This window comes from Falco cherrug, chromosome 11, assembly GCF_023634085.1.
Source record: "Falco cherrug isolate bFalChe1 chromosome 11, bFalChe1.pri, whole genome shotgun sequence".
NCBI classification, from domain to species: domain Eukaryota; kingdom Metazoa; phylum Chordata; class Aves; order Falconiformes; family Falconidae; genus Falco; species Falco cherrug.
Window position 1 is genome coordinate 20,364,077 of NC_073707.1, and position 26,801 is coordinate 20,390,877.

The window sequence follows — 26,801 nt, forward strand, 5'->3', positions numbered from 1 at the left end:
ACACCTCTTGTTTTATGGAACACTCAGCAAGCTGACTGGTCTGTCAGTGCTCAGGATCTCAGCACAAAAATGTAGAAGAGACCTTCCCTGTACTGCTGTCGTGGTGAGGGCATTTTCACTCAAGACCCAAAGCATTTGCACTCTGGTTTGAGCCTTTGAGGATAACTTTAATATAAATAATAGAATGATAAATTTAATATTGACTGCTAATTTTCCACTATGGGGTTTCTTTTGACTATCAGAAGAAAACAGTGTCATGTTTATAAATGCATAATCATTATTTTAGTTTATACATTGATATTGTGATCAACCCTAATAAAAATAGCCATATCACAAAAGTAACCAATGGCCACAAATAAATTTATTGTGCCCTGTGCTCAGGCTCAAATTGATGCCAAGAAACTCTCTTTGGCCCCATAGAGAGATCACAGGTTTAAAGCATCCCATCTGGCCGTGTTTCTAGGGTTCTGACATTATTATTTTTCTTCATAGTTATTTCAGGCTTTAGCAGATGAGGCAATATGATGCTAATTTAGGAAATCTGTTTTTCTTGTATGCAACTAAGATATCTTCATCTTGGCCCATCTTGTCTCATGATCATTATCTCTGAATGCAGAGATATATTTCTGGATACCATCTTGGAGTAAGCAGAGTTGATAACATTGCTACCGATTTCAGGCACATTGTCAGAAAAACAGAATGTAGAGAAGACAATGGATGAGTTGGGATTCCCAGGTTAGAAATTATCCTGGGGTTTCACCGGATCCCCAGGCTGCCAGGAATGCGATACCAAGGCCAATGCTGTCAGAACCTTCCCCCGCTACCCTTCATAGGAAGCAGTTGCTTTCCTAGAAGAGTGATGCTGAACTGGATGGGCCAAGTGCCATATGCTGAGATCACTACTCTAGTTCATAATAGCTCCACATTTTAAAAGACTTTAAAATTCCAGCTTGCAGTGAGATCCAAAATAAAAAAAAAAAAAAAAAATCAGTCAAAATCCAAATATACCTTATATTTTAAAAAGAAAGGATTAAAATTTTCTCCTGTCCAATCATGGATTTGAATTTGGGGTCCGTCATTAAGAAAAAGTAAAGAAAAGGACAAAATATGACTTGCTCTGTGTGCCGCATCAGTGAGCTGCTCGAAGTGCAGGCTTCCCTGGATAACGCTGTACACAGAGCTGTGCAGTCATTGGTACCCAAATCTTACTCCCGGATCGTGTTCTCTCCCTCAGCCTACCCAGGCTCTCTAGGGAGGTGTGGAAGTGAGCAGCCTGGCTTGAAGAGTCATCCCAAGTTATGTTCCTGTCAGCACTCGTTAAGCTGAAAGCTGCGTTCCTATCAGGATTGCATGAGCAGCTCACCAAAGGCCCATGCAGTGCATTTGGGCATTTTTATCTTTATGAAATACTCCATAAAAATGCACCTGCACGGTGGACAGGCCAAGAGCTGAAAGCAGAACACAGTACTGAGGTATGGTGGGATGGACAGGTCCGAATTTGGATCCCCAAAATTCATTAGATTCATCTTCTTTGTAGCCAAATGTGAGACTGTAGCTTGCGTGGATCTATACGAGCTCATTTTGGTCTAGGTAACCAGTTAGTTGGGGCAGGATGGAGCTCAGCATCTCTTGCAGAACCTGCCACGGGTTTGGGTCAACACTGTGCTGTGTGCCCGGGCAGATGTCCTTGCTGCTGCAGGGTTACCTTGGGCACATCCATGCTGCAGTCATACCTTTGTCTCCAGCATTCACAAACTTCCTCTGTGGTGATGCGAATAATTTAATTAGCCCTTGAACATGAAAGGTGCTTTAGGACAGCTTGTGTCCACATATAAAGATCTGAAGCTGAATTACAGAGGCTTGTCCAGCACTTGATTTTTTTGCCTGTCTAGGAATACTGGGTCAGCTCTCAAGACTTAGCAGACCTGCACTCCACCTCTAGCTTGGGTGTTTTAAAGTGAAGCTGACAAATACATACCTTGAGTACAGAGAGTTCCCACAAAAGTGAGGGCAGATAGCCTTCTAGTTATATTTTTCAGAGGCAGTAAGTTAGATTAGCTTGCTAATGCTGCTTCTCAGCTTGCAGAGCTGGGGACCAGACCTGCATGGGTGGTGATTTTTTTTGAAAATGTGCTCCCTCCAGCCCACAGATGGTTCTGGCCGAGTCTGAATACTTGCAGATACCATATTGTCTCATCAAGTGAATTTCTGCTCTGCAGCGGGGCTGTACACTCCCATGTAGCAGCTTGTTATTTTAAAACATATCTGCTCTCTCCTGTTTCTAAAAGGCCACTGAAAAGACTTGTCACCAATCTCTTATGAAGCTAGAAGGGGGAGGAAAAGTGGAGTGTGAACAGTAGAATATCACCTGCCATCTGGACAAAGATGCGATGAAATTTAAAGTTTGGATGCACATTTGCGGGTTTTGATCACATGCCAAGAGAGAGCACAGCTACAATTATTTTAAAGCGTTTCCAGACAGGCACAACCCTAGGTCATGGAAGAAGCTACAGTGAAGCAGGAGGACACTGAACTCCGTCAGGCTGTACACAAGGCGTCATTGCCTGCGGGAGTGCTGCTGTGGTCTGCCTAGGGCTCGCCCTGTGAACAGCACCTACATGGTTAAAGACCTGTCCTGGGAATAAGAGCATTCCAGGATCCGGTGCTGTGGTATGAGGTTTGTGGTCACAAATGCTCAGATACTCCAAGTCATGTTTAGTTTCTGAACTTCCACAGGTTTAAACGGGAGTTGGGCATTTGCATTTCATCTAGGAGCCCAGATGTCTTTGAGAATCTGGTGCCTTTGTTTATCCACGCAGGTCTACGTGCCTTGATACTGGTGCTGAACTCGGTGCTGTTGGCATCAGAGGGGTGTTGATTAAACCCTGCCCTGGCTGAGGTCAGTGAGGAATGTAGAAGGGGCTTTACTGGGTAAAGAGCACCATAAAGCAGATGCTCTTCTGCAATGCCGTCCTTTCCCCTGGGATGGAGCAGCGCTTCTGCAGACGTAATGAACACGATCCAGTCGCTCCATGGTCTGCCTCCGCAACCACAATGAAATGTCGTTGCTGATATTTATGATTCCTGCTTAATATCTTTTAAATGACTGGATGAGCTCTAAGTATTAACACTAACATCAGTAAGTATCCCGAGCCAGATTCTGTGGGAGGGAAGCCTTGCCGTGCCATAGACTTTGGGGCAGCTTAGTGCTTTTATCCCTCTCAGTAATTGTGCAGAGCATAAAAGAGAAACCCGTAAGTGCTGTAAACAAAGGAAAATGGTTACTCTGGGAGTGTGTTAGTTAGATGTTTCAACACTCATAATTAACATCCCTTTCCTAAACTGTGGTACAAAGTACCTGCAGAATGGGCTTTTTGTTTTATTGTGCTAGTTTCAGTGACTAAATTTATTAAGTCATTAGGTTTGCATGTGAATGTGTATATTTGCTATTCTCCTTTGGGTTATAATAAAAGAGGATCTTTACATGTACAAAAAAAAAAAAAAAAGCTATCTTTATTTATCTGACAATTTTGAGAATGTTTGTATTGCTTACCATTTCCCTACAAACAAGTGGCCCAGTCCGGGGCGATGCGAGGATCAGCTGAGTTTGAATACAACAAACGGTGACAGTCATCTTCAAGCTTCCTGGCTGCCCCTGAGTGTTGCATGTGGAAACCTGTCACCAATTCTGCCATGGTCTGAGGACATTAGGGGCTTCTGTGCCAGCCAGAGGTTGGACTAAATGAACAAGGAAGCAGATCACTCACCTTCTGTGATCAGAACCCAGGAGCACCATGCTGTTGCTTACAGGGCACCCTTTCTTTGCATCTGCTGGCTGAGGGTGCTCAGGGTGCCGGTGGTGCTTCCAGCCTGGCATGGGCAGGGGCTGGCACTGCTCTCGTTTGCTCGGAGCACCACCAGGGCTATCCGCTGCCCTGGCAGCGCTGTGACTGCACCGAGGCAGTGACACCATTGGACTGGCATTTTTTGAAGGAGCCAAGACATCTGAAGGTGGCAGTGCATTCCCCGAATACCCTGCAGCCTCCCTTCACAGGTCTGGCAGGGATGCTTCCCCACTGTCTGTGGAGCTTCTCCAGCTTTACAGAAGTGCAAAGGAGAGTCCAGTCAAACTTACTGTGTTCAAGGCCAAGAGGCTGGGTTAGATTTACCTGACCAGGGCAGGGGAAAGCTAAGGTAGGTTAGAAGAAAAATACCTGTCCTCTCCCGGATCGCCCCCAGCCTATGCTGGGGCACAGTCTTTATGTAACTATTTATAAATATAAATTTTTATATATATATATAAAAAATTATATTAACATAAAATTCTAAAAAATTATTTATAAATATAAAAAAATTAAAGACTGTTCTGGAGGGGCAGATAGGGCCAGATATTCCCAACACCTCCCTGAAGGACTGGACTGGCCCAAGTGATACAGAGATTAACTTGTGCCTGGCAGTCCCATCCACATTTCCATCTACAGATGGCAGGAGACTTTACTGGGATCAAGGATAAGTGAAGCATCTTGTTTTTCTGAACCAGAAATGGTTTTTGGGGCCATTTGTGGTACCTTGTACCCTCTGTGAGCAGGTCTGACATGCTGAATCCCCAAATGGCAGTTACATCGATACAACTGCCTTTGATTCAGTGTCATTGAATGTGGTCTCCCTAATTTTCTGTGTGGTAGTTACCATTTTTTTTCTAGACTGTGCAATTTCCAATAGAACTAGACTTAGCATAAACAAGACCTATGTTTGTTTTTCAAAGCAAATCTAATTACTCATCTTACTGGAATTGCCTTTTGTTTAAGGGATTGGATTGAGATACAGAAAATAAGTTGCAGGCAGATGCTAATCAGTTTGCATGTAAATTACTAACATTTCATGCACGTTTTTAGTTTAACAATTAGAAAAAATTGCCTTTTCAAACTTCTTTCAGTAATATCTATAGACATTGGACAAAATACCTCAGGCTCTAAATCTCCAAATAGTAAACAAATAAATGTACTTATTTACTTTGTATGCAAAAATAATTTAGTCAGAGGCACATATTTCACATGAAGATAAAACCAGGCAGATTTCCTTTTTTTTTTGCTCCAGATCACAAGCCTACTCTTTAATGAGGAGAACTGGTGGGTTTTCTGAGTGAGCTGAGTTCATGACGGTGTTGACAGGGAACCAAGAGCGCTGTGGAGTTTGCAGAAAATTTCTTTCTTTGTTTAAAGACTTAAAAAAGACTGGTGATTAAAAGATGGAGCCGTCTGTCCTCTCACTGTCTTGTATCTGGTCATGCTATTTCTGTCAAGGAGAGGGCTGGGAAAATAATTGAGTGGGGTTCATTATAAGCCAGTTTCAAAAGGTCCCTGCACCAGCTGAGAGAGTGAAGATGCTCCTGACTCCAGGGCTTAACCACGCCGTTACCTCTGGAGGAGCATGTCCTTATGTCCTGTCAGAAGCATATGGCAGGGACAGCCTGAGGATCCCTTTGCTGGTTTTACTGACTCTGTGTCTATGGGGTGAAGAGAAAGTATTGGACCCCAGGGCTGCCATCTAGCATATTTCATCAACACTGAATTAATCTTAAAACCAAAATCAAACAAAACCAAAAAGCTTGCATGCCCCGGAGGTCTGGCCAATAGATCAGTAATTTTCCAAAAGTACCTTCAGTTATTTCAGATTTCAATGTGTGCAGCAGTGGCTGCTATGAGCTGCTTTATTACTGAGAAGCCTGTTACGCTCATCTGCACTTCCCTTTCTTCCCAGCTCTTCTCAACCCAAGAGAACTGAAACAGCAGTTCCCACCTGGTTCAAAATAATTGCCACAATTAACTTTGACAGTTAAAGCATGTAGAGAGGTTCTACCATTAATATCCCAATAGCCTTTTGTTATTGGTAGCCTTGAAGCATTCAGCAAAAGGCACGTGCAGAAACTAAGTGACAAGATGTAGCTGAAGGCTTGGTGTTGACCACCAAGAAGATATCAACGGAGAAGAACATAAGGGTTTGCATGTTAAACAGATTCAGAGGACACTCCAAATATCCCCAGGCAGTGCTGGGGAGCGTGGCCTGTGGCTTCTTTGTCTGTCCCATCTCCTTTCTGGTCAGCTGGTTTTTCCTTCTCCATCCTCTTGCTCATTGTGTCACATCTGCACATAGTAGTGCCCGTACCAAAGATTTCTGGTGCTCAAAACCGTGAAGACCCTGCGGTGTGTCGGTTTGGTGGTAGGATGAATGGCTTCCCAGCGTGTGTTTGTCCCTACGTGGTACAGTGGGTCACTAGCTGATGCTGTGATATACAGAAGAAAAAGGTTGATAATAATGATTAAAATGGTATTATTTAATCAGAACTTAGCTGTCGAATCCGTGGGGTTTCTAATCTGCCGAATGGACAGAGCTGGGCTGTGTCTTGGTGGCGTTGCCATGGTTGGTGTCCTGAAATGCTATTTCAACTGAATTGTGGGGGATGAGGGGGAATCAACCAGCCAACTCAAAAGAACAATGGGACAGTTTTGTTTGCTTGGAAATCACTATTTTTTTCTTTCTTTTTTAAAAAAATCTTCATTAGGTTGATGTCTTTAAATACATTTGCTTTAAAATAATGTACTCATTTTGCTGCTTTATTGGTACAAGTAGATATACAATACGGCATCTGCTTTTATGAACAACTACTGCATGTTGTAAAATTGTATACTGCCGTAATTTTAAGATAGCTGTTTCTCTGAAAACTTGATTTTCAATAACGTTTAAATAAAATCTGGATATTTTTTTTCTTTCTGAAACAACATTTTCAAAATGCGTTAGTTTTTGTATTTCTTCTTTATTGAAAATAAAAAAATAGTCTTTGTTCTGTGCTGAAATTACAGCAGACATTGAATATCCAGATTTCTCACACATGGTAGATTCCACGCTTTGGTCAAGTTGGTAGCAATCCTTCACAGCCTACCAACTTCTCAGTCCCCTAAAGGGAATTTTCTTGATAAGTTTTTATTGATGGGATAACAAGGGCATGGGATGGGGGATTGAGTTACCCAGTTTGGGTTCAGAGATGCTCTCCATCATGGGGCCTGGCGCCAAGGAGAGCCCCTGAGCCAGCGGGTCGCAGGCAGCCGCGGCAAAGCGCCTGGCTCCTGGTGACTGCCTCTGCTGAGGCAGGACAAAGCCTGGAGGTAAAGAGCAGATTTAAGGAGTGCTTAAACACTGATCTTTTGGGAAGCTACTTCAAACACTGTTCTATAGTGCTCTAAGTCATCTAAATCTCTCTTAACTTGTTTCACTCTCTTCTTAAAATATTTATTTCTCTGGCAAGGAAGACTCCCTCAGATAGGGCAAAATAACCTGTTGGGCTGAGGGTGGTTTTATCTGTGCACTAATGATTGATGCAAACTTCACATGCGCAGCACTGCTTCACACTTTCTGCTGTGCTTTATCTTCTGTGGCTTCAAGCCTGCCTGGCTCTGTAGGTCTGTTGCACGCTGGATTTATTGTCAGACCAGCACCACTTTATATAACCCCCAGAGCACTTGGGAACACACACCTGAGTGTTGCTGAATGTTCAAAACATTCACTCATAAATGAAGTCTGCAGGAAATATGTGGCATTGCTTCGGATGCTTTGCTGAGCTGTTGGTCATGGGTTTTCCATTAGCAAGGTTGGAGAACCTTGGAGAAGTCCCAAAGACTTCCGAGTGGCAAGGGCTTGGGAGAGAGCATTGCTTGCTTGTAATGGCACCTGCCTTCACTCGCAGCACTCTGAGATACCTTCTCTGAGTCCTACAAGAAGGGATTTTGTTGTTAAAACAGTTTTTCTTCAGAAAAGAGTTTTAAAGAACCCAGTGGGAGCATTTGTTTGGCCAAGATGAATTTTTGCTGAAAATCAAAGTCTGGGGAAAAAAACCAACACAACAACCACCATGTCTTTCTCAGTGAAGGTTTGGGAGCCTACTGCCACAGAGTCCCCTGGCCAGCCAGCTCTTTAAAATAGGTTTAATCTTTACCTGTTGTTAAAATCTTGAAAAGTACTGGGACGTTAGAAGTCTGTAGGGAGTGTAGTTTCCCCCCTGAGACTTCATGCAAAGCCAGCGCAAGTGGCAAAGGCACAGCCACCCCCACAGCCGGCACAGGCTCAGGGGATGTCTTGGACAGACCCATGTGTCCTCCATTCCTGAGCAGCTGTGGAATCAGTTCTCGGTATCTGAAGAAATGCTTGTGTCAGAAATCTTTAAAATTACTTCTTTCTCTTTATTGAAAGATTTCCAGGCTTTGTGCCAGCATTTCCTGTGGTCGCTTTTCAATACAAATAGTTTACTTGCTTTGGTACTCCCTTTTCTCTGAATCCATTTGAATGCCCCTGACAAACTGCCTTTTACCTGTAAGAATTTGAAGCCTCCTCAATATTTTAGACAACAACTATTGCACATTTCTTGCCCATCACAGGGGAGGTAAGAGCAAAACCAGGAGAAGGCGTTGGGAGCAGCAGATGAGCAGCAAGGCTGTGTCTGCTTCTCATCTCTCTTGGTTTTTTATTTTGCTTAGTGTTTCAGTCTAAATCCTGGCAAATTCCTGACTTTTCCTGCACATTTTTCAAGCCCGTTCACTGTAGGCTGTTATGCAAACCACAGCTCTGCCGGGGAAGGAGAGCCTTCCCTTTCAGTGGGGAGTTCTCTAGATGTCTGTTGTCGCTGGGAGCTGGTATTGCTGATGCCTGTTGTTTTCTATTGTTAAACTAACCGCAGTGTGTGACCGTCGTGTATCGCTCAGTGGTGCCTGATTTACGAGATCAGTGATTAATTCCTTCCATTGCTTTTTCTTCTTTCTCTGTCACTGCAGGATGTTTTCACACCAGAGTGCAAATTTAAGGAGTCTGTCTTTGAAAACTACTACGTTATTTATTCTTCCACGCTGTATCGGCAGCAAGAATCCGGACGAGCGTGGTTCCTGGGACTCAATAAAGAAGGTCAAATTATGAAGGGAAACCGAGTGAAAAAAACCAAACCCTCATCACATTTTGTACCCAAGCCCATTGAAGGTATGGAATCTGCATGCTCCTTCCGACAGTGGGGTATGGGGAGGGGGAGTTTGCGTCTTCTGTTTTGGGGCTTCTGAGCCGCACGACCAGAAAGCAAGGACAGTATTTGTAACATTTCAGCAAGGTGCTGGGCTGCACTGTTAGCATTTCATCTGCTTTCCTTCCTATATAATAAGCTTTGAGCATCATCCCGAAGGGGTTTGTCAGCTTTGGTGTGCTAAAGGATGAATTTAAAAGCCCAGCAACATGAGGAGTTGCTGGGAAAGGAAAGCAGCCCTCGAGCGGCCAGCAGATCAAAAGGCGTCTGATCCCGCAGTGACCGTAATGTTGTGTTCTCTGTGACTCTTTTCCCAGCATCATTCAGTGTGTTTCCAGTCCTATGTAGAGCCAGTAGAGGTAGGATTGATCTCACCCAATTTTAGACTTTGACACTCTTGTTTATGGTACCAGAAGAGAAATCAGTCCGACCAGCACAGCTGTGGATGTACTTCATATGTTTACCCTAAGATGACTTAAATCTGTTTTTTCTCATATGTAAAGACATCCTAGTTAGTCACTGGGGGGTAGAGAAACCTTATCATAAGTGTCCAAAGTTAGATGAGATGCTGTCATGCCATATGTCTTCATCACAGCATGAGGCTTCAGTGGAAGTCACAGAGTTGAAGTTTTTCCCTCCGGCTGTTGACAGCACGCTACTGAAGTGTGCACAGGCTTGTGCCAGGGCATTTTGCTTTTTATGGGCTGGCCCCTGATAAATGGAGAGATGTAGTGTGGTGAGCCTAGTACTTAACGGGTACTAACTTGATTTGGGAAACAAGGAGACCACTGCTTTTCAATCCCCAAACTAGGCACACCTTTTTGACCCCACCTTGGACCTGCCAGTAGCCGCCTCAGGGACCACAGCATCCTAGGGTTGGCCGCAGCTGCGTGGCTCTGTGCCCCTCTCACTACCCTCGTGTTGTCTATGGGGACAGGGTTGGGTGTGTGGAGAGAAGGAATGAACTGGTGCTTTCCTGACAGGTACCACTCGCAAGTGGTGAATGCCACAGCTAAGTCCATGCACTAACAGCTGCTCTAACCGCTTCCCCACTAAGGTGCAGGGGCAGACAAGTGTGGGTGTGGGTGAGAAAGGCCAGTTGAGGAAGGCAGGCTGAAATCACCTGTTGGACCACTGAAGCAAAGTGCAATGAGGGAAATTCAACGCAGCGTTCCCAGGGTATCTGTGGCCTTTGCACAGGAGATGGAGATGGTGGAAAAGCAGAGAATGGCCTGGAGCTGCTTGTCCTGTGCTTGTTTTCAACAGCTTTTCTGCAGCCAGAAGCCTTTTCTAGTTTATCTGAGACATTAGTGGGATTGGTGCCCTAAGCCCTCATTGAGTTTTGCTAAGGGCAAGGCATGGCGTCAGTCACCAGCTTCTCTTCTGTCTCCTCCTCTCCTGCCTTGGCTGGGAAGAGAGTCTTTTGAAGGTGCTAGCTTTTACAGCTGGGTTTCCAGCTCCTTCTGGTATTTCTTTGCTGCCTGGCTGGGTGTTGGCACTCATCAGTGGGGTTCCTTTGAATCCAGGCTTCTTCTTTGATGTGTTGTGTGTGTCGTTTGCTGAATGGCTCCGTAATAGTCTTCTGCATGCATTAAACTAGCCATTCCTGTGGCTTTCCTTGTGGAAAGACATGCCTTAATAGGGGTGCCTGACCCACAGTGGAGTTCTCATTGCAGCAAATGCCACTCTGGGTTTCATTTTGAAACACCCAGCCCAGCCCGAGAGCTTCCCTTTCCTGCAGTTGCATCCTCCCACACTTGCTTCAATCACAGCTGTCACATAACCTCCCGAGCGAGTGAGCGCTTTGGAAGTTGGCAGCCAAATTAAGGGCTCCTCCACTCCTTCCCTCCTCCACATGCTTTGCAGTCAGCCTCTGTGAGTGCTGCTGCATCAAAGAGCTGGCAGTCTCCCAAGCCAAGGCACGTGTCAGCTTCCCAAAGCATTCAGCTGTCTGGGACTGTGACTCCAGATGGAGGACTCTGTTCCCAAGCCTAAGATTCATTGTAGGTAGCAGAGGCTGGTGGGGAGGGCTGGAGTAAAACGCGCTCAGCTCCACGTGACTTCTCTGTGCTGCAGCCATCAAAGTCTCCGCAAGCAGAGATGTTACAGAAAAGGGGCAATTCCCACCCTGTTTTAACAGCTTCTTTCTCTTTGTCATGTCTCTAAGGAAGTATTGAAAGCGCTCCCCCGCTATATTTCCATGCCCCTTCTGCTGAATGGTGTGGCATGCCACAGCATGTAGGCTTTGCTGCTTATTCGGGCCAATATTTTACAGCTTCTGTCTGTGGTAACGCACTCAGGTTTCATTTTGCTCCAGCACCACCACCAGCATTAGCCCTGATGGCTGACACAGTAATGTATGCAAGGAGGATCTGATCCCCTGGGAAGGGGAGGTGTTACATACATTGCTAGGAATCACTTCACCCACCACTTCAATGGCAATTATCTCTGAGATGAAACTTCCCAGTTGTTTGCCATGTGCAGAAAAATTATGCAGCAGCTTAGTGAAGAGAACGTTCGCAGGGAAGGGAAACACAAAAAAGCCCAGACTGCTGCCAGAGTTTATTTGGCTCCCACTGCTTCGTACTGTTTTCTGAATTCAGAAGTCCTCTCCTCAAAGTTGCAAATGGGCAGTAAGCTAATAAATAAATATAAAATACTTTTCCAGATAATTTCCAATGACTACATATGCGTTCATGTGCATCTATATACCCAGTGGTATCTGTGCATGTATGTGTGTTATTTATGGCTTTTAGCAGCTACAGCTTTATGCTGTGCTAATCCCGCAGAGTGTTTGGCTCCTGTAGGTTGTCAGGATGCTGGAGGTGTTCTGTGCAGAAGTCGCTAGATACCAACTGGAAATGTTTTGGGTTTGGGTTGGTAGGAGGGGTTTTTTTGATGTAGTATAGGTAGGATTTGTTTGGTTTTAGAAATAGCATTAAGCTTAATCAATATGAAAGCACAAAGAACTTATAAAGTAATAACAGAGGAAACGTTAAGTTCCTCTCCCGTCTGTGCGCAAGCAAAGCCAAGGCAAACAGCCTGGCAGGCAGCAGTTGATGTACTGTGTGGTGCCAGCTTTGGTTAAAAACACACATACGCAACACATTTCTTTTGATATTTTTATTTCTTTTCACTGATCGTTCAAGCTAAATGAGCCCTTAAAGTGCAGACATATAGATTGAACCAGACTGCATAAGAAATTAGCTTCAGTATAATCGTCACTTGGAGACCAGACAATCTTTTAAAGCAATTTCAGGCTCTTTAAGTATCTGTAGTGATTAGTGCTGGACAAACACTACCATCCATAGTGCCTCTTGTTCTTTCAAACATATCTCAAACAATGGGAGACTTTTCCAGTCCCTTAAGTGAGAATTCTATCAGATGCTTATTGTGCTCTGTTATTTATATTTCCTTCTCCTTGAAGACATCATTTCCAGATTGCTCTCCCAAAAGAGCTACATTTCATCTCTCACCTGGCCCAAGCCAGAATGCTTTTGGGGTGACAAACCTGGCCACAAAAAGCAGAAGACAATTCTTCCTCCATCTGAGTCAGCAGAGCTGCCCCTAACTTCAAACTCATGGGGCTTCAGCCCCCATGACGTGAATATGTCTCAGATATGAAGGTGACCTGATAATGACTAATCTGATCCATTTATTACAAACGATTAATACGTGTGTGCAAGGACAGCAGCCAGATCTTTCCCAGTGTTTTTTCCCAGGGATGCAACATCCCAGTTCTGTTAAAGCTGAGTCCTCAGATGCTGCAAAGAAGTACAAGACACAAGGAAGATGCGGTAGGCCTAGTGAAAATACTTCAAAGGTACCAAATCCTAAAAAGTGTTCTTTAAAAAAAAACAGCAAAACTCCACACTCTTTATCAGTCTTCGTTTACACAGCTCCTCTTTTAGGTTTGTCTTGCAAGTGGGCAGGCTTTGCTATGTTTTCTATCCCACACTAACTCGCTTGTTCTTCTATCAAACTCCTAATGATCTTATTAGATGGCAAATGCAATGTATTTTAACCATGCTTTTGCTTGGTTCTTTGTCATCCTGTCCTGCGTTTCTTACCTGAGCAAAATCTGATTCCCTCTGGCAGCATCCTGCACATTTAGCCAGCAGACAGACAAGAGCTCGAATGCCTCTGAAATGCATCAGCTGGGACCGGGTTTAGAACACAGTAATTAGAGGCAGAAAATGAGGGTGCATAATCACTTGCTCCCTCCTGCCCCTAGCTGCTGCTCAGACAATTAATTCTCTCCACTGAAGCATTAGCTAATGCAGCCACTACTGCAGATACTGACACCTGGAGCTGTGGCATCTGTCAAGGGAAAGAGCCCGTCTCCCAGGCTGCCTGCTAGAGGGTGAGTGCCGCGACACTGGTCCGGGCTGTGCTGCGGTCCAGCAGGGCTAACGGCCTGCCTGCCTGCGGAGCGGCAGCTTGGGAAAAACTGGGCTCCTCCTGACTCGCTAGGGTCCGGGGCAGGGAAAGCCAGGACTGAAGCTGGGTGGCCAGGATATATCTAAGGTCTTTTAATAAGCTTTTCCCCATGTTCTAGGGAAAGGAAATGGAGTTACTGCATCCCCTGAACCTCCTCAACTTGCAGTGATGCCAAGTGAGAAATACTGGGATCAGGACACAAAACGCCGCGTGCTTCTCAAACTCGGGCAGTCCCTGACGCCCAGGCAAGCAGCACAGGGTGATTTCGGTTTCACCGTGTGGGTGGTGTGCCAGTACCATGCCTGGGAAGCAGAAGCGAGGCTGGGATCCTGTGCCAGCACTTAGGCGAGAGATTGAGCTGTTCCTGGTGACAGGCAGCCCCCTCCAAGCCTTCGCCTTCAGGAAGGATGCTCCCCACCACCCCCTTCCCTGTGCTTGTACCCCTAGGCTCCTTCCTGCTTAATTTGCTAGTTGTTCCTCTCTGCAAAATTGTTTCCTTGTGTGTGCGAGGGCAAGCCCTGCTAGTTAGCAGGGAATCAAAAGCCGCCAAGAAGCAGACATGGGCACAGCTCCACTGTCGCTCACCCTCTTCCATTTATGCCTGTGGCTCTTCAGCAGATCAAGCTAGCGGCACTTTCCAATTAAAGCATGAATATGGATGTGTTGATTAGAATCTGGGACATAGGAGCTGATTATCTGATTGAAGCTCCAAAGCATTAGCTTGGTTTCCAGACATTAAGGGCTGTATTTGGCTTGGTGTGTGGGTGAGTGGGATAAGTAAGGCAAGGCAGGGAGGGGACTCTTCTTCTAGCCAAGTTGCTCATCCTTCCAAAGCTGCCTTGTGCTGTGTGCACACAGCAGACCTCCCAAGCATCTAGGCCTGCCAACTGTCACACTGCTGCTAGTTTACCTTGATGCAGGTGACGGGCAGTGTGTCTTCACACACACATACATGCTCAGGGACCCCAAACAGGCATGTCAGTGAGTGCTGCTAGTCCTGAACCTTTAAAGTTTTGGGAAGATCTGGGCGCTCACAACAATCCATTTGCAAATATCCCCCAGTCCGTGACTAATGTCTTCACATGTGAGTCACACTCAAACTTCCTCAGTACAAGCAGTAACAAACTGCAGTCCGAGAGCCTGTGTTGTACAACATGTCACACTGTTCTTAAAGCCCAGTGTATGTGGCTGTGTGCATCCACACCCCTGTGTCTGTGTGCACACCCCTGTGTCGCAGTGCGCACAGGTTTGCAGCTGCCTCTGGGTGATGGCCATGGCTCAGCACACGTGCAAAAGCCTCTTGCAAAGGAGAATATCCAGGCACTACCTTGTGTACGATGCCATATAAATACTGCATGCACTGATACTGTAGGTGTATGTAAATACTGAAAATATGCTTGTCCTATGCTGCTACAGATTTTCTGGCATGCTCTGTTGGCACAGCCTGTTTGGTACAGAGGCTTTGACAGCTCTGTCTGAAAAGCACAATGCGAGCAGCCTCTAGCCATGCTCCATGTCAGTACTTGCATCGTGCACTAGGCTGGAAGAGAAACTTCTAATTCATGCCCTATTTGCTTGCTAGGTACAGGGTTTCCTTAATTTCTAGTTGCAAATTGTTGTTTACTTCTGTAGCCTGATTTATATTCATTACTCTGTGGGCCTTGTTAGCAGCTCAATGTTTTTGCCCAAAGGCCATGGTAAGAGGCAGGGAGCTGAGGAAAGGCAACATGGCATGGTGCTGCTGCTGAGGGCTTTGCTCAGGCTGAGCCCTGGTGGTTAAGTGTCTAGCCCAGCCTGATGGGGTACTGGGGATGGACGTGTGTGAGATGGGCTTAGTACTGGCAGCTGCGTGGGGGAAGAGCTCATGGAGGTCCTACCAGCTCCAGCTTGTAGGACCAGAGAAGTCAGGGTGAAGACAACGCTGAACTTGAAGCAGAACTTTGCGTATGGAATGTCGGGGTACTGGGGCAACGCTGGCACAAATTCCCAACTCGTCCAGGCAAACACATCTGAGAATAAGGTCGGTCATAGAAGTGGTGTGTATCCTCGGTGTCATCAAAAGGCTCTGCGGCCGGGCTAAGAAATCACAAGGGTGCAAGTTTTCCTCGGTTGTTAACCTTTTCATACTTTTGTTTAAGATTTTACGAGGTACTTTGCCACAACAGGCAAATTCACCTTCACCGGCTTATTGAGTGAGACTTGCCAAGGTATGAGGGCAGCTCACAGCTGAAAGGGGACAGGAGAGCCCTTTTCCTTCTGTTGCTGCTGTGCTACGCACTCCCCTTGCAGCATGCAGACAGCAGTGATACTCTGGGCAGCTGATGGGCAGTCCTGGCATTGCTCATCCTGGCCTAGACCCATGGGACAAGTCATTCATTTTCTCTTTTTTTCTCATTTTCATCAACAATATCCAGTAGCAGTAACTACAGGTTTGCAGAGCAGCGCCTGCCTTGTAGCCACGCTGGGAGGCCCAGCTAGTGTGTGTGTTGAAACTGCTTTGAAAGCCTTGCATGAAAAATGTATGGGAAAAGTAATATTTTTTCACTGCTCATATATTCAGTGCAATATTCCTCCTATTAATACACAGCTGACTGCACTTTATCTCTGTCGTGTGTTGTTGCACACTGTTATAACTGTTTATCTAGCTATGAGTAAAATGCAGAGCAATAACATCACTTGCAGCCTGCCTCTAATTGCCAGGATTTATTTGCAAATCAGGGGAGGTTATAAATATAAGTGCTTAAATCGCCTTTTCATACATAGGGTATTTTTTTGATTTCTTTAGATAATTTTTGAAATTTTGTTCCTGTTGATCACCTGGAATCAAAACCTGGTGGGCTCTGTCCCCTGTGTTTGAGCTCTGTGCCATTGTGACGTGACAGCTTTGCAAAATGAAGCGGTACACGATCATTCCTTTCTATCCTAATTTTTGCAAAGATCCGAGCGTGACATTTGCAGTCTGGACCTACCTGAAGTTCTCAACTCCAATGTGTCTGCCCTTGAGATGCCTCGCTATTTCAATCACATCTACACCCCACATCCATGATGAGCTCATCGGAGATGCTCCCTTTGGTGTGAGCTGCTGAGCCTCTCAGCATGTACCCCTGCTCTGGCACACCTCACATGGAACAAGGACAGCTTTGAGGACTTAGTCCACATGGCAGGTTGGATAAATACTTTATGCCTCGCAGGACATGGGGATGGGCAGACATTGCCTGCTCAGGCTGTCTAAGCTCCAGCAGGTACATTTTTATAGGACACACATTGCTTAGCTAGGGTCTGGGGAGAAGGTGCCCTCTATCCACCCTGTTCTCAGGCGCTGCCAGGTGACCATGCAGAGCTGGGCTGGCTCCTGGCTTGCTGTCACTGAACTCATTCCCACGTGTCAGCTCGTGGCCTTGGCTGGCTGTCTTGATTTACAGGGGGAAAAAAAAAGGAAGTGCTGAGAGCAAACCTCAGCTCCTAGCAGAAGGAGCCAAATGGGCTTGAGTCACCACTTCCAGATCCACAGCTTAACACCCAGAAGGCTTGGATGGCTCAGATGCAAGTGTAGTTTTGATTCAAGAGTCTCAAGGGCTTCTTGTTGGAGGTTAAGGGCTAGGAACTGGTAAATTCTTGGACCTGTTATTAGATGATAATCGGCATCTTGAGAAAATACATGGTGCTGTGAACTGGAATGTTTATTTTACATAAATAGGAATATATTATGGAAAAAACAGTAAAGCACAGAAAACCTAGAAAGACTTATCTGTGAGAAATCCCCTGTTTCTATCTGTACCTTTGGAAGAATCCAGAGGCAGAAGAAGGATCTGACTGGCAGTGAGGGCAGGTAACAGATCCTACTTGGAAACGGGATCTACTGCTGGGTCACTGAGTTTTTTTGTGTGTGTGTGTGTGTTTATTTTGGTGCTGAAATTTCAGCCTCATATACAAAGAAATAATTCATTATGGTCACTAATGTCTGTGTCTTCAGGCCTGTTAATGGGTGTCTTTTCTGTTTGCAGTGTGCATGTACAGAGAGCCATCGCTGCATGAAATTGGAGAAAAACAAGGACGCTCAAGAAAAAGTTCAGGGACACCAACCATGAATGGAGGCAAAGTTGTTAACCAAGACTCGACATAGCTGACAAATACACTCCCTTCTTCCAACTCCTCCCCTCCCACCCACCTACCCACCCCACCTGGCGAAACCACACTGAGAAGATGACAACTGAGCAAGGCAGGACCTACCGGTAGTGGCTGCGAGTCTGAACTCCAGAATCTTTCTTTGTGTAGGATGAGGAAATCGAAAACCAGATCCTGCCTGTTGCAACGTTTTAAAAAACAAAAACAACAAAAAAAGTGAAGAAAAAATGTTTTAAATCAGGACTCCATTAACATTTTCAAAAGCAAACTGTTTGCTCTGTGATCAAAGGGGGAAAAAATCTCATCTCTGCATAATAATAATAATAATAATAACAACTAATAAATATAATAATAATAATAATAAAGATGTTACCTTTAAAAATAAAACAGAGCTTTTGGAAAATTGAACTTAGCATATGATGTGCGAGAAACACGTGGGAAATGCAGCTTGGGACTGTGCTGTCTTATACTTTCACGTCACGTTCACACCACTGCTTTTTCCATCCCTGCTTCCCTGGGGATGGATGGGATTTTTCACAAAGCAGGAAAGGTAGGGATGGATTATGACTGTTTGCTCTGCTATCAATAAAATATGGCCTGTCCAAATTAGGAGTCTGACAGTTATGGGCAACAAACTAGCTGCTCTGTATTCAGCTTTTTCCATCTACATTCAAACACTGTGTAGTTGCAAGTATCACTGTGTGAGTATGTTTGACCCAAGTCTGGCATTTTGTGCCTTTTTATCATAATTATTTATATTTATAGGCTTGTTTTACTGTATTAGTTGCCAGGGGAATTTCAGAAATGGGTTTTCTGGTCTCACAAGATGAAGTGATCATATTTATTAGGGGAGAGTTAGAAAATAAAGGGAAGGAGGGATGGCTACTTTCCTTAAAATATAAAACAGAGCAGGAAATGCTACTGAAATCGTCGCTGTCAGCTGGAAACAATGAGGCATGTGCTATGTGAGAGGGTGGGAGGGATTTCAGTGAGAAGAGGGGTGTGGGGAGGGAGTAGGTGGGGTGTGCAGGGCAGGGGGCACTACAGGGGAACATGACTGGCTGTGCCTGTCCAGCTGTGCTAGGGTGAGGAGGTGCCGCCGTTGCCTTCTAGCAGCTGGACTCGCCCTAAGCGTTAAGGTTCCACACACATCTCGTTTTACACATACTCAAAGCCGAGGCTACACACCCCTCTAACCCAAAGCCTTACCCCTGCCAAGCCTGTTGTGGGATGAGACCTCCTGAGATGCTGCAGCAACCTGGGTATGGGTCTGTGTCTCGCTGGCGCTGGGGCTGCAGAAGAAGCACTTCAGAGGTAACACATTCACAAACAGGGAAAGATGAGGAAGAGGGCAATGGGGTGAGGGATGCTCAGTGCTGAGCCCGCTTGCAGCAGCTAGGGCATTAGTGGGATTTGCAAGTCTCGCCCTGTCTGGCACTTTCCTTGTAGTCTGGTGGTGAGCAGTGAATCACACACCCTTGCTCCCATGGGTGGTACCAAAACAGGGCGGTATGGACAGATGCGCTTACCCTGCCTACATACATTAGCTGCAGTCTCTGACCTCTTTCGGCACCCAGGGTCTGCAGGCAGGAGCAGCACATCGTAGAGGCGATGCAGTTGCCGTTACAAAGACAGGCACTGCCCTGGCCGAGGTGCCTAGGGAGGTTTTGCCGCTAAGGCCAGGGTTGTAACACCTGTGAGAAGTAAAAAGCAAAATGAATAAGCAAATATTCAAGGGCTTGGAGAGGGTTAACGGGTGAGAACAGCCTAGAACCTTGCTGTTACAAGCCAGGCAGGAGTGTTTGTTTCATTCACAAATTATGGGCGGACATCAAATACCACCTTAATTGTTGAGGCTTCTTTGCTATCTTGGCCAATGCCTCAGCTGGCTGGTGGCCACATACTGCAAAGCTGCTGTGGCTGTGGGAGACGCTGCGATGCTCCCTGTGGAGCGGCTGCTGGCCTGGCTGCCCTCCACCCCATGGCACGCGTCACCGGTGCAGCAGGGCTCGGTGAGTGGCTCTGTACAGGTGCAGAACAAGTGAGGAGAGCTAAGGAGAGCACTAGATTTCAAGGTTATGGAAGACTCCGAGGGTCAGCATGAAGGAATGAATTTCAAGCCTGTCCTTTTGTGTTTTGAAAAGCTGAAACCTTGAAATAAAGAGCCTCTTAGAATGGCTCTGCTGCCTAATGCTGCACCTACGGGCAGCCCCTCCGTACTATAGGGACACAGAGGGCACCCGGTGCCTGCACGCCAGCAGCAGGCACCAACAAAGTTTACCTGGGGCCGCCAGTCGCGTCAGAGTGACTTACTCCTGCCCTCCTCAGAGCCTCCAGTCCCACAACACTGGGGCACGGTCACCAGTACATGCTAAGCTCAGGAATACGCCCCCAGCCCCCTCTGATGCAATCCATTGCCTGCATTTCAGCTCCCTCACAAACTAGAGAGCACCCCAAATTAAGCGGTGGGGCCCTGCTTACTCACTGGAGACATACATTCAAAGAAACAGAGCCTCAAGACCAACATGCTGAGCTAGCAGGTCCCCGAACTAACCAAGCCACCAAACACCCAGGCCATGGTTTGGGCACTGACCACAGCCTTTCTCAGCTGCCCTCCTGGAGGGAAAGCCCAGTACCTGCCACAGAACAGAAGAACTACAGCATACCTTGGCACCACAAGCCTCTTCTGGCCCCAGCCAAGCAACGTGCCAAGGTCATTGGTGTCATCTAGAGCAGATCCAGCATGAGAGACCAAAAGGTGCTATGACCTTGCTGTGACCTTGTGTGACCCTAAGGCCCCAGAAAGCCATGGGCAATCACAGATCCAGTCCTACATGTGTCTCACTTATCACTTCCCACACTGGCCTTTTGCCTTGATAATTTTATTTGGCCAAATCATTGCAAGAACCCCTGGAAATGCTACATTCAGGCCTAAATGTCAAAACGATCTGCTCCTTTGGTCCACTGTTTGAGCTAATCACCTTCACGCTATGCTCACTGAGCTGGCCCGTAGTGAGAGCTAATTAATCCTGCTCACACTCAGGGTCTGCACCACCTTGGAGCAGGTCTTCTGCTGTGTGTTCTAAGCGCTGGCTTTCCTCGCTGCCTACTTAGCCCTGGCAAACTGTGAGCCACACGTGGTGGCACAAACCACAATAAAACCCTCCCACATACCTTAGGAAACAGCATGCGCTTCTTGACCTCTAAGGAAGTTGCAAAAATCAGCTCTGTGGTGTAATGCAAGGACTCCTGACATGAAGACAGCCCAAAAAACAGTAGGGCTACACAGCTCAGCTCCACAGTGTCTCCCTGCACCAGCTCCTAACGGGGAGCTGCTCAAGTTCGGGTCCCCAATGCCCTCCAGATGCCCAGGGACTTACCCGGCTTGCAGGTACCACGTAGGGCTTCAGGCATATTTTTTTTTCTTACTCAGATACCTTGGCAAGCTTTCTCCCCAGGCTGTATCTCAAGGAGGTGCTGTGGGTTTTGTTAATTACCCATCTGCCAGTTCCCAGTCTGCAGGGAAAGGGGGAATCCACAGAGATTCTTTTTCCTGCTTTGAAGTTCCTACAGTCTCTTCATTGCTTCTCACTGTCATTGCTCAGTGTCTAAGTCCTGGTGAGTGATGTTTCTTTTGTTTCTTTCTTTAGCCACACATGCCACAACCATTTAGGGAGCTTTTTGACTCTGTTGAACATTACAGTGACTACACCCCTTGTCTAGCCTTTATGTGATACTAGTAGGACAAATTCCCTTAGCTATGTTGGCATGGCATTGGGCAAACATCCAGCACAGAAAAAGGCCAAGAAAAGTAAACGATAAAAAAGAAGGATGTTTTCGTCTCACCTGGTCAATAATAACTTAGGTCTGCAACAAACCTTTGCCCTCTGAATAACAGATGCTGCTATAGAAGAACCTGAACGTGAAAAGTCCAGCAATAGAAAACACTTCACAGCACAGAAATATGGGTACATTTAAAGTATTCATTTTGCCTCACCCTGGTTTGGTTTTTCATTGTGATGTTGGCACTGTTCTGGCAATCCATGCTATGTAACAGAGCTCCTCTCACCTACGCATCGAAGGCAAAACCTGATAACATGACTCCAGTTTGGACCATCAGGGATTTGCTAGGAAAAAAATGCAGGAAAAGATACTAGCACAACAAGCAAGCCATACTGCACCAGCAAATCATGCCACAAGTGTCAGCACTGGCATGTGACAAGGTGCTATAAAGCAAAGTTGACACTTAACAAAGCAATTTATGAAAGTTGTCTGTCAGCAACATTTTTGTGTTTGCACTCAGATAGGGTCTGGCTGATAGAGCCCCACACAGCCCTTCAGGCTGTCACAGGCCTCACTTTACACCTTTACATCTTAAACTGCATTGACTGGGCACCACGAGCGTTACTGCCCCAGAAGGGTTGTACATCATTGCCACACTCTCTGAGCAAAGCTGGAGCAAGTGGAGGTGTAAGCTCCCCGGGCTGATCGGAGGTAGCAGGAAACAAAATGTGCCATCCTTCCTGGTTCCACGCCAGCAAGGCTGCAGCATAGATGTATGGTAGACATGAAAGAACTGTCTTTTTGAGGACTACAGTTCCCAAAAAAAGGTGATGCAGAGTTACAGCAAACAAAACCAACCATTGCTGATGGCTATACACTACTTTTAACATGGGGGGAGTGTTGGCATGGGGGGAGTGTTGGCCCCAAAACATGTCCAGCACTAGACCTCTATTAACTGTGGCATAGCTTAGCCCTGGTCCAGGGTGGTAGGGCTCAGTAAACATCACTTTGCATCAGGGAAGGAGAGGGTGGGTGGCAGGGAAGGAACAAGAAAAAACACAAGTGCCTTCAGACACAGATTCCGCTCCCAAAACTAGAACAAAACCTCTAGTTGCTGCTATGGGATGACCCACTGCACACACCTAGGAGTAAAATCAAAAACACCACGGTGCTTCCTCAGTGAAGCAGAGAGGTTTCCATGGCATTCACGTCTTCCCTCTCCCACCGCCAATGCTTCAGCCTTCAGGGTGATTGAAGGCTGTTTCCATGGAGTAAAAAGCAACAAGAATTACATCCTCCTCACCAGCATAGAGTAAAGCTTGACTGCTTTGCTTCAGCTGCTGAGCAACAATCCTGGCATCAACCAATTTCCCCATGGTCTTCTTGGACACCTTGATTAAGGACAAAATAATTAAAAAAAACCCATAGCCAGACTGACACATTTTCAACATCTCAAAACTGCTCAAACCTTTGTGGCCACAAAGTTAAAGCTATGTAACTACCATTTCAGGACAGAATATTTATTTTCATGATACTTGCATAAATAACTGTTGAACGCACAGGAAGCTGGACATCTTCCTAACCTGCATCCCTCTTGGACTTCAGGCACCTTCTCTTTGGCAAAGGAGGTCTAGGTCAGCTTGGCTCAAGGGCTTGTCTCACCAGTGCAAACACTAGGGAGCATTGTGATGGTGGAAGGAGCTTGCACAGGCTCCAGAGCATTCCCACCTGAGGAAACTGGAGAATGGGTGCACAAAAATTTGATCTTTTGTGGCCTTTTGGAAAGGATAGGATCTCTGGTCAAACAACTGCTTGAAAAGAAAGAAGGGCGTTTGTTTTATTCAAACAATATTCTGGTGTGGGCATGGGGGATGATTAATCTTTGGGAAATGCCATTAATGCTTACTGAGCAATACAAATGGATCTGGGCTCTCAGGAAAAAAAAAAGTCATTACCAACTATTAAAAAAAAGTGTCTGGGTATGGGAACTGAGGAGAAGCAGAGGATAACCCTCCCAAGAGTCTATTAAGAACGGGTTATATATCGTTCCATTTTCCATGCTCATTACAATCACTGCCCCAATAATAGCTGCATGCTGTGCCTTTTTCTATTCTAGTACAATTTTCCCCATGGGAACTAAATATCTCAGTTTAAATACTGAGCAGTGCTGGGAAGCGGTATGCTTCTGCTCTGCTAATCTTGTGTGTATTCTGCATCTTAGGTAGCTGGTTACTACTCTTATTTCTCATTTCTTGATAAAAAAAAAAAAAAGAAGAAGGGGCAGCACAGGGGAGGAGGAAAATGTTGGTCCGACAGTCAGACTAAATGACATTGTGAAGATCAAAGTATGTCAGACAATGTCTTTCAGAAATTAAGGCTTTTGGTGAATTTTAATTCCTTGAGCTCTGAGAAAAACTGCAGGGAGAAAAGCAATCAGTGGCTCCATCTTAGTGCCAGTCCCTGAAGTAGACTTTGGTGACATTTAAGACTCTATATCCAGCTCCTGGCTTGGCTCCTGCATGCAGTGACGCTTTCCTTTCCCAGGGGTCTGAGTTTCCCTGGGAGATCATCCTTGCAGAGTCCTTGGGGCATCCCAGACCAAACAAGACAGAGCAGTTTCTGCTTGGACAGCAGTGGGATCGCAAGCCAAGGCATCCCAAAGCCAGGCTTTCAGCTGGTGGGCTGAGCCAGAGGGACCTTACAGAGCCCTTACAGGGCACCGCACACCTCCTCCAGGCATGCCAGGGAGGACAAGAAAACAAGGCTCAACAGCCTGGGTGATTCTGCTTCCAAGGACCCTGATTTGTGCAGAACCCATAGTGAGAACCCCAAAATCGGAAACACAGAGGTGTCAGCCCTCCTGCTACGCTGCTCCTAGCCTGTGCTCATGCTGCCAGAAGCCTCCGTCTGCCCTGCTGGAGGGGTGCTGTGAGGATCACAACGTTCTGGCTTATAAAATGGTCTGATCATATGATAACAGGACCCTGCAAAGGCAAAGAGCTTCTGATTCAACTGGGCCTCAGAAGCATCACACGTGCTGTGACTCTGACACTGCCACTTATTAATTTTTTTTTCCAACTTGCTGCACAAGCTGGCAAGTGAAATAGTTTCACTCAATTCACCGTTAAAGAGGCAAGCCAGTGCATAGAGCACAAGCTTTGCTTGACATTAACTCAATTTGAAGATCAAAAAGAGGCGCGTCTAACTTTGCATTATCTTCATTTCTAATTTGCACTATTTTCTGTGCTTCCTGCTATCAGACAGAATGAAAAGCAGAACTAATAGGGAAAACACTGACTTCTGGTGTGGAAGCAGGAAACATTATCTCATAAACAGATGGATACTCTGACAATTCCCAGCCCAGTCACACATCTACAAAAGTTCTTCTGCCCTTCAGATGAGTAGTTTTCACGTGAGTTTGTAATGAACTTTCAGAAAGTCACATTTAGGGCACTGCAAGGTTTTCCCTTCACCAGCAAGTTCAAGTGACTCTCCTAGCAAGGACAACGGGCTGCCATGTAGGACTTAAATCTGAATTCAAACTGTGCAGTCAGTGTGTGGAGCCAGAGCTTCCCAGGAAAAGCTCCCCATGGGGACTCAGAGACCTAAATTTTTGTCATGGAAGAGGGTCTAGTTCATCTTTGGATTCCCCTTCCATATTTTCCCCTATAAAACAAAATCCAACTTCTAATTCCTATGCTCACCCCTGGGTTTTTTTGTCCAGATACAAACACTGGACTATTCAGAATTTTATTCTATCTGTAGGATTGAATAGGCCTTTTACAGAGCGGTAGCATTTCAAACAAGGCAAAAGTTAAGTAACAGATACATCTGATTGATTGGCAAGGAGCATGATAACCTAGCTCTAGCCATGCCCAAACCTTGGAGTCCACCTGTACATGTAGTAATTTATATTACATGTACATACACCACGTGTAGTAATTTAACTTTGACTGTTGCAGCTTAAGCCCATCTATTATTAATTCAGTAAAACCATTTTTTTGTTCAGAAATACATTTCTTGGGAGAAGCTTCTGCAAACACATCAGCAGGTCATGGTTTCAGAGAGACACCAAATGGATGCACTCCCGAGAGTCAAAGCTGGGTGTACTTACAGGAAAAGCAGCTCGTCAATGAAATGAAATCTTTCTAAAGGCAGCATGAGCTAGTTCCAGGGGAAGGTTTTGCCTTTTCTTTCTAAAACAGTCACCTGCTCCTACAGATCTGTGGGAATAAATTTTACATTATGGTAGCTTGTACTAAAACAACTGGGGAAAAAAAAACCAAAAAAAACAAAAAAGCCCCATCAGTAAAAAGTCTCATCAGTTCCATACTGCCGCCTACCTGGATTTTGCTTGTTTTGGAAACTTTAAGGAGTCAAGAATCAAACTCACCCTCAGGGCAACTCCAATGAAATCAATGTGCAACCCTGGGAATTAATCTGGCCCAAGCCTCATTTTCTCTTTAACTACAGGAACCAAGGTCATTTTCCCATCTGGATTTTGCAGCTGCTTCTGAACATACTGATGAGTTATACCTTTTATCAAACCTTGACCGTCATTTTCAGGGCTAGAAAATGATTGCATTGTGCCAGAGGATTGCAGGAAATAACATGAAGACTCTTGGTGTTAAAATCCAGACTTTACGTTTGCTATGTCCCACTTTTTCTTGTGTACCCCAAAGCCATGTACAACATCTTTCCACAGGGCAGTGCAGGACTTAGTCCTCCTTTGTCTCAAAATCTCTCCCTTAATGCTGGATGGCACCGCTCATCCTCTATCTTAACCTAAGGGAAGCTCCTCTTTTCCACATCTGTAGGATTTATCTAACAGTGTGACCAGTGTTTTTCTGCTGGTTGAAGGACTGAGAAGGGCAAACTGTAGGCATAACTTTCTCTTTTTGGAGGGAGAGTGTGTCTGTCTATCTATGCCTATAGCCTTTTGCCCCTCTTATCTCCTGTGTAATACCCCCCGTACCAGTAGTACATGTGATACCTGGATGGATCTGACCCTGCAGGAACCTCGGATGACAACAGAGCATCTTGCAGTCAGGCTGCCTTAGACTTTGACTTGGTCAGCACCTTGAAAACTGCTTTTGAGTAGTTGAGGGCAAAGACCTAGTGGAAACATGCAATTAGGGCAATTATACCAAGGTCCAAAAAAGTAGATGGGTCAAAAAATGCAGCCAAGATTGGCTGCAGACACCCACTCTGGCACAAAGTGGCCTGTGTCAGCCATGCTGGCTCTACCTGATACATCCAGCCTCATCATGGTGAGGAAGACGTGGTATTCAAACCTGGTGACTGTAAGTCAATATATTGGAGAGAAAGGCTCTGCAAAAGCAATTCCTGCCTGGAAGCAGACTGCACAAGGCTATGTGTGCATCCCCTTTTGCTC

The 26,801-nt window shown here is 45.7% G+C and overlaps 1 protein-coding gene and 1 long non-coding RNA gene across 6 annotated transcripts in view; one reads left to right on the forward strand and one right to left on the reverse strand.

Annotated features, from left to right (window-relative positions):
- The window catches only part of FGF12 (fibroblast growth factor 12), a 227,724-nt gene extending 209,999 nt beyond the window's left edge, over positions 1-17,725 (forward strand). For all 5 annotated transcript variants that reach the window (XM_055723884.1, XM_055723886.1, XM_055723887.1 and 2 more), the window contains 2 exons: positions 8,823-9,021; positions 17,503-17,725. In XM_055723884.1, coding sequence (XP_055579859.1) covers positions 8,823-9,021; positions 17,503-17,621 — 318 coding nt within the window. In that variant the 3' untranslated portion in view covers positions 17,622-17,725. The remainder of the gene's footprint in view (positions 1-8,822; positions 9,022-17,502) is intronic.
- Positions 17,726-22,374: 4,649 nt separating this feature from the next.
- On the reverse strand, positions 22,375-26,521 carry LOC129737073 (uncharacterized). The gene is made up of 3 exons (XR_008734493.1): positions 26,400-26,521; positions 25,521-25,629; positions 22,375-22,797 (listed from the first exon to the last, which is right to left on the reverse strand). It is a non-coding gene; the product is annotated as an uncharacterized LOC129737073 (long non-coding RNA).
- Positions 26,522-26,801: the final 280 nt, after the last annotated feature.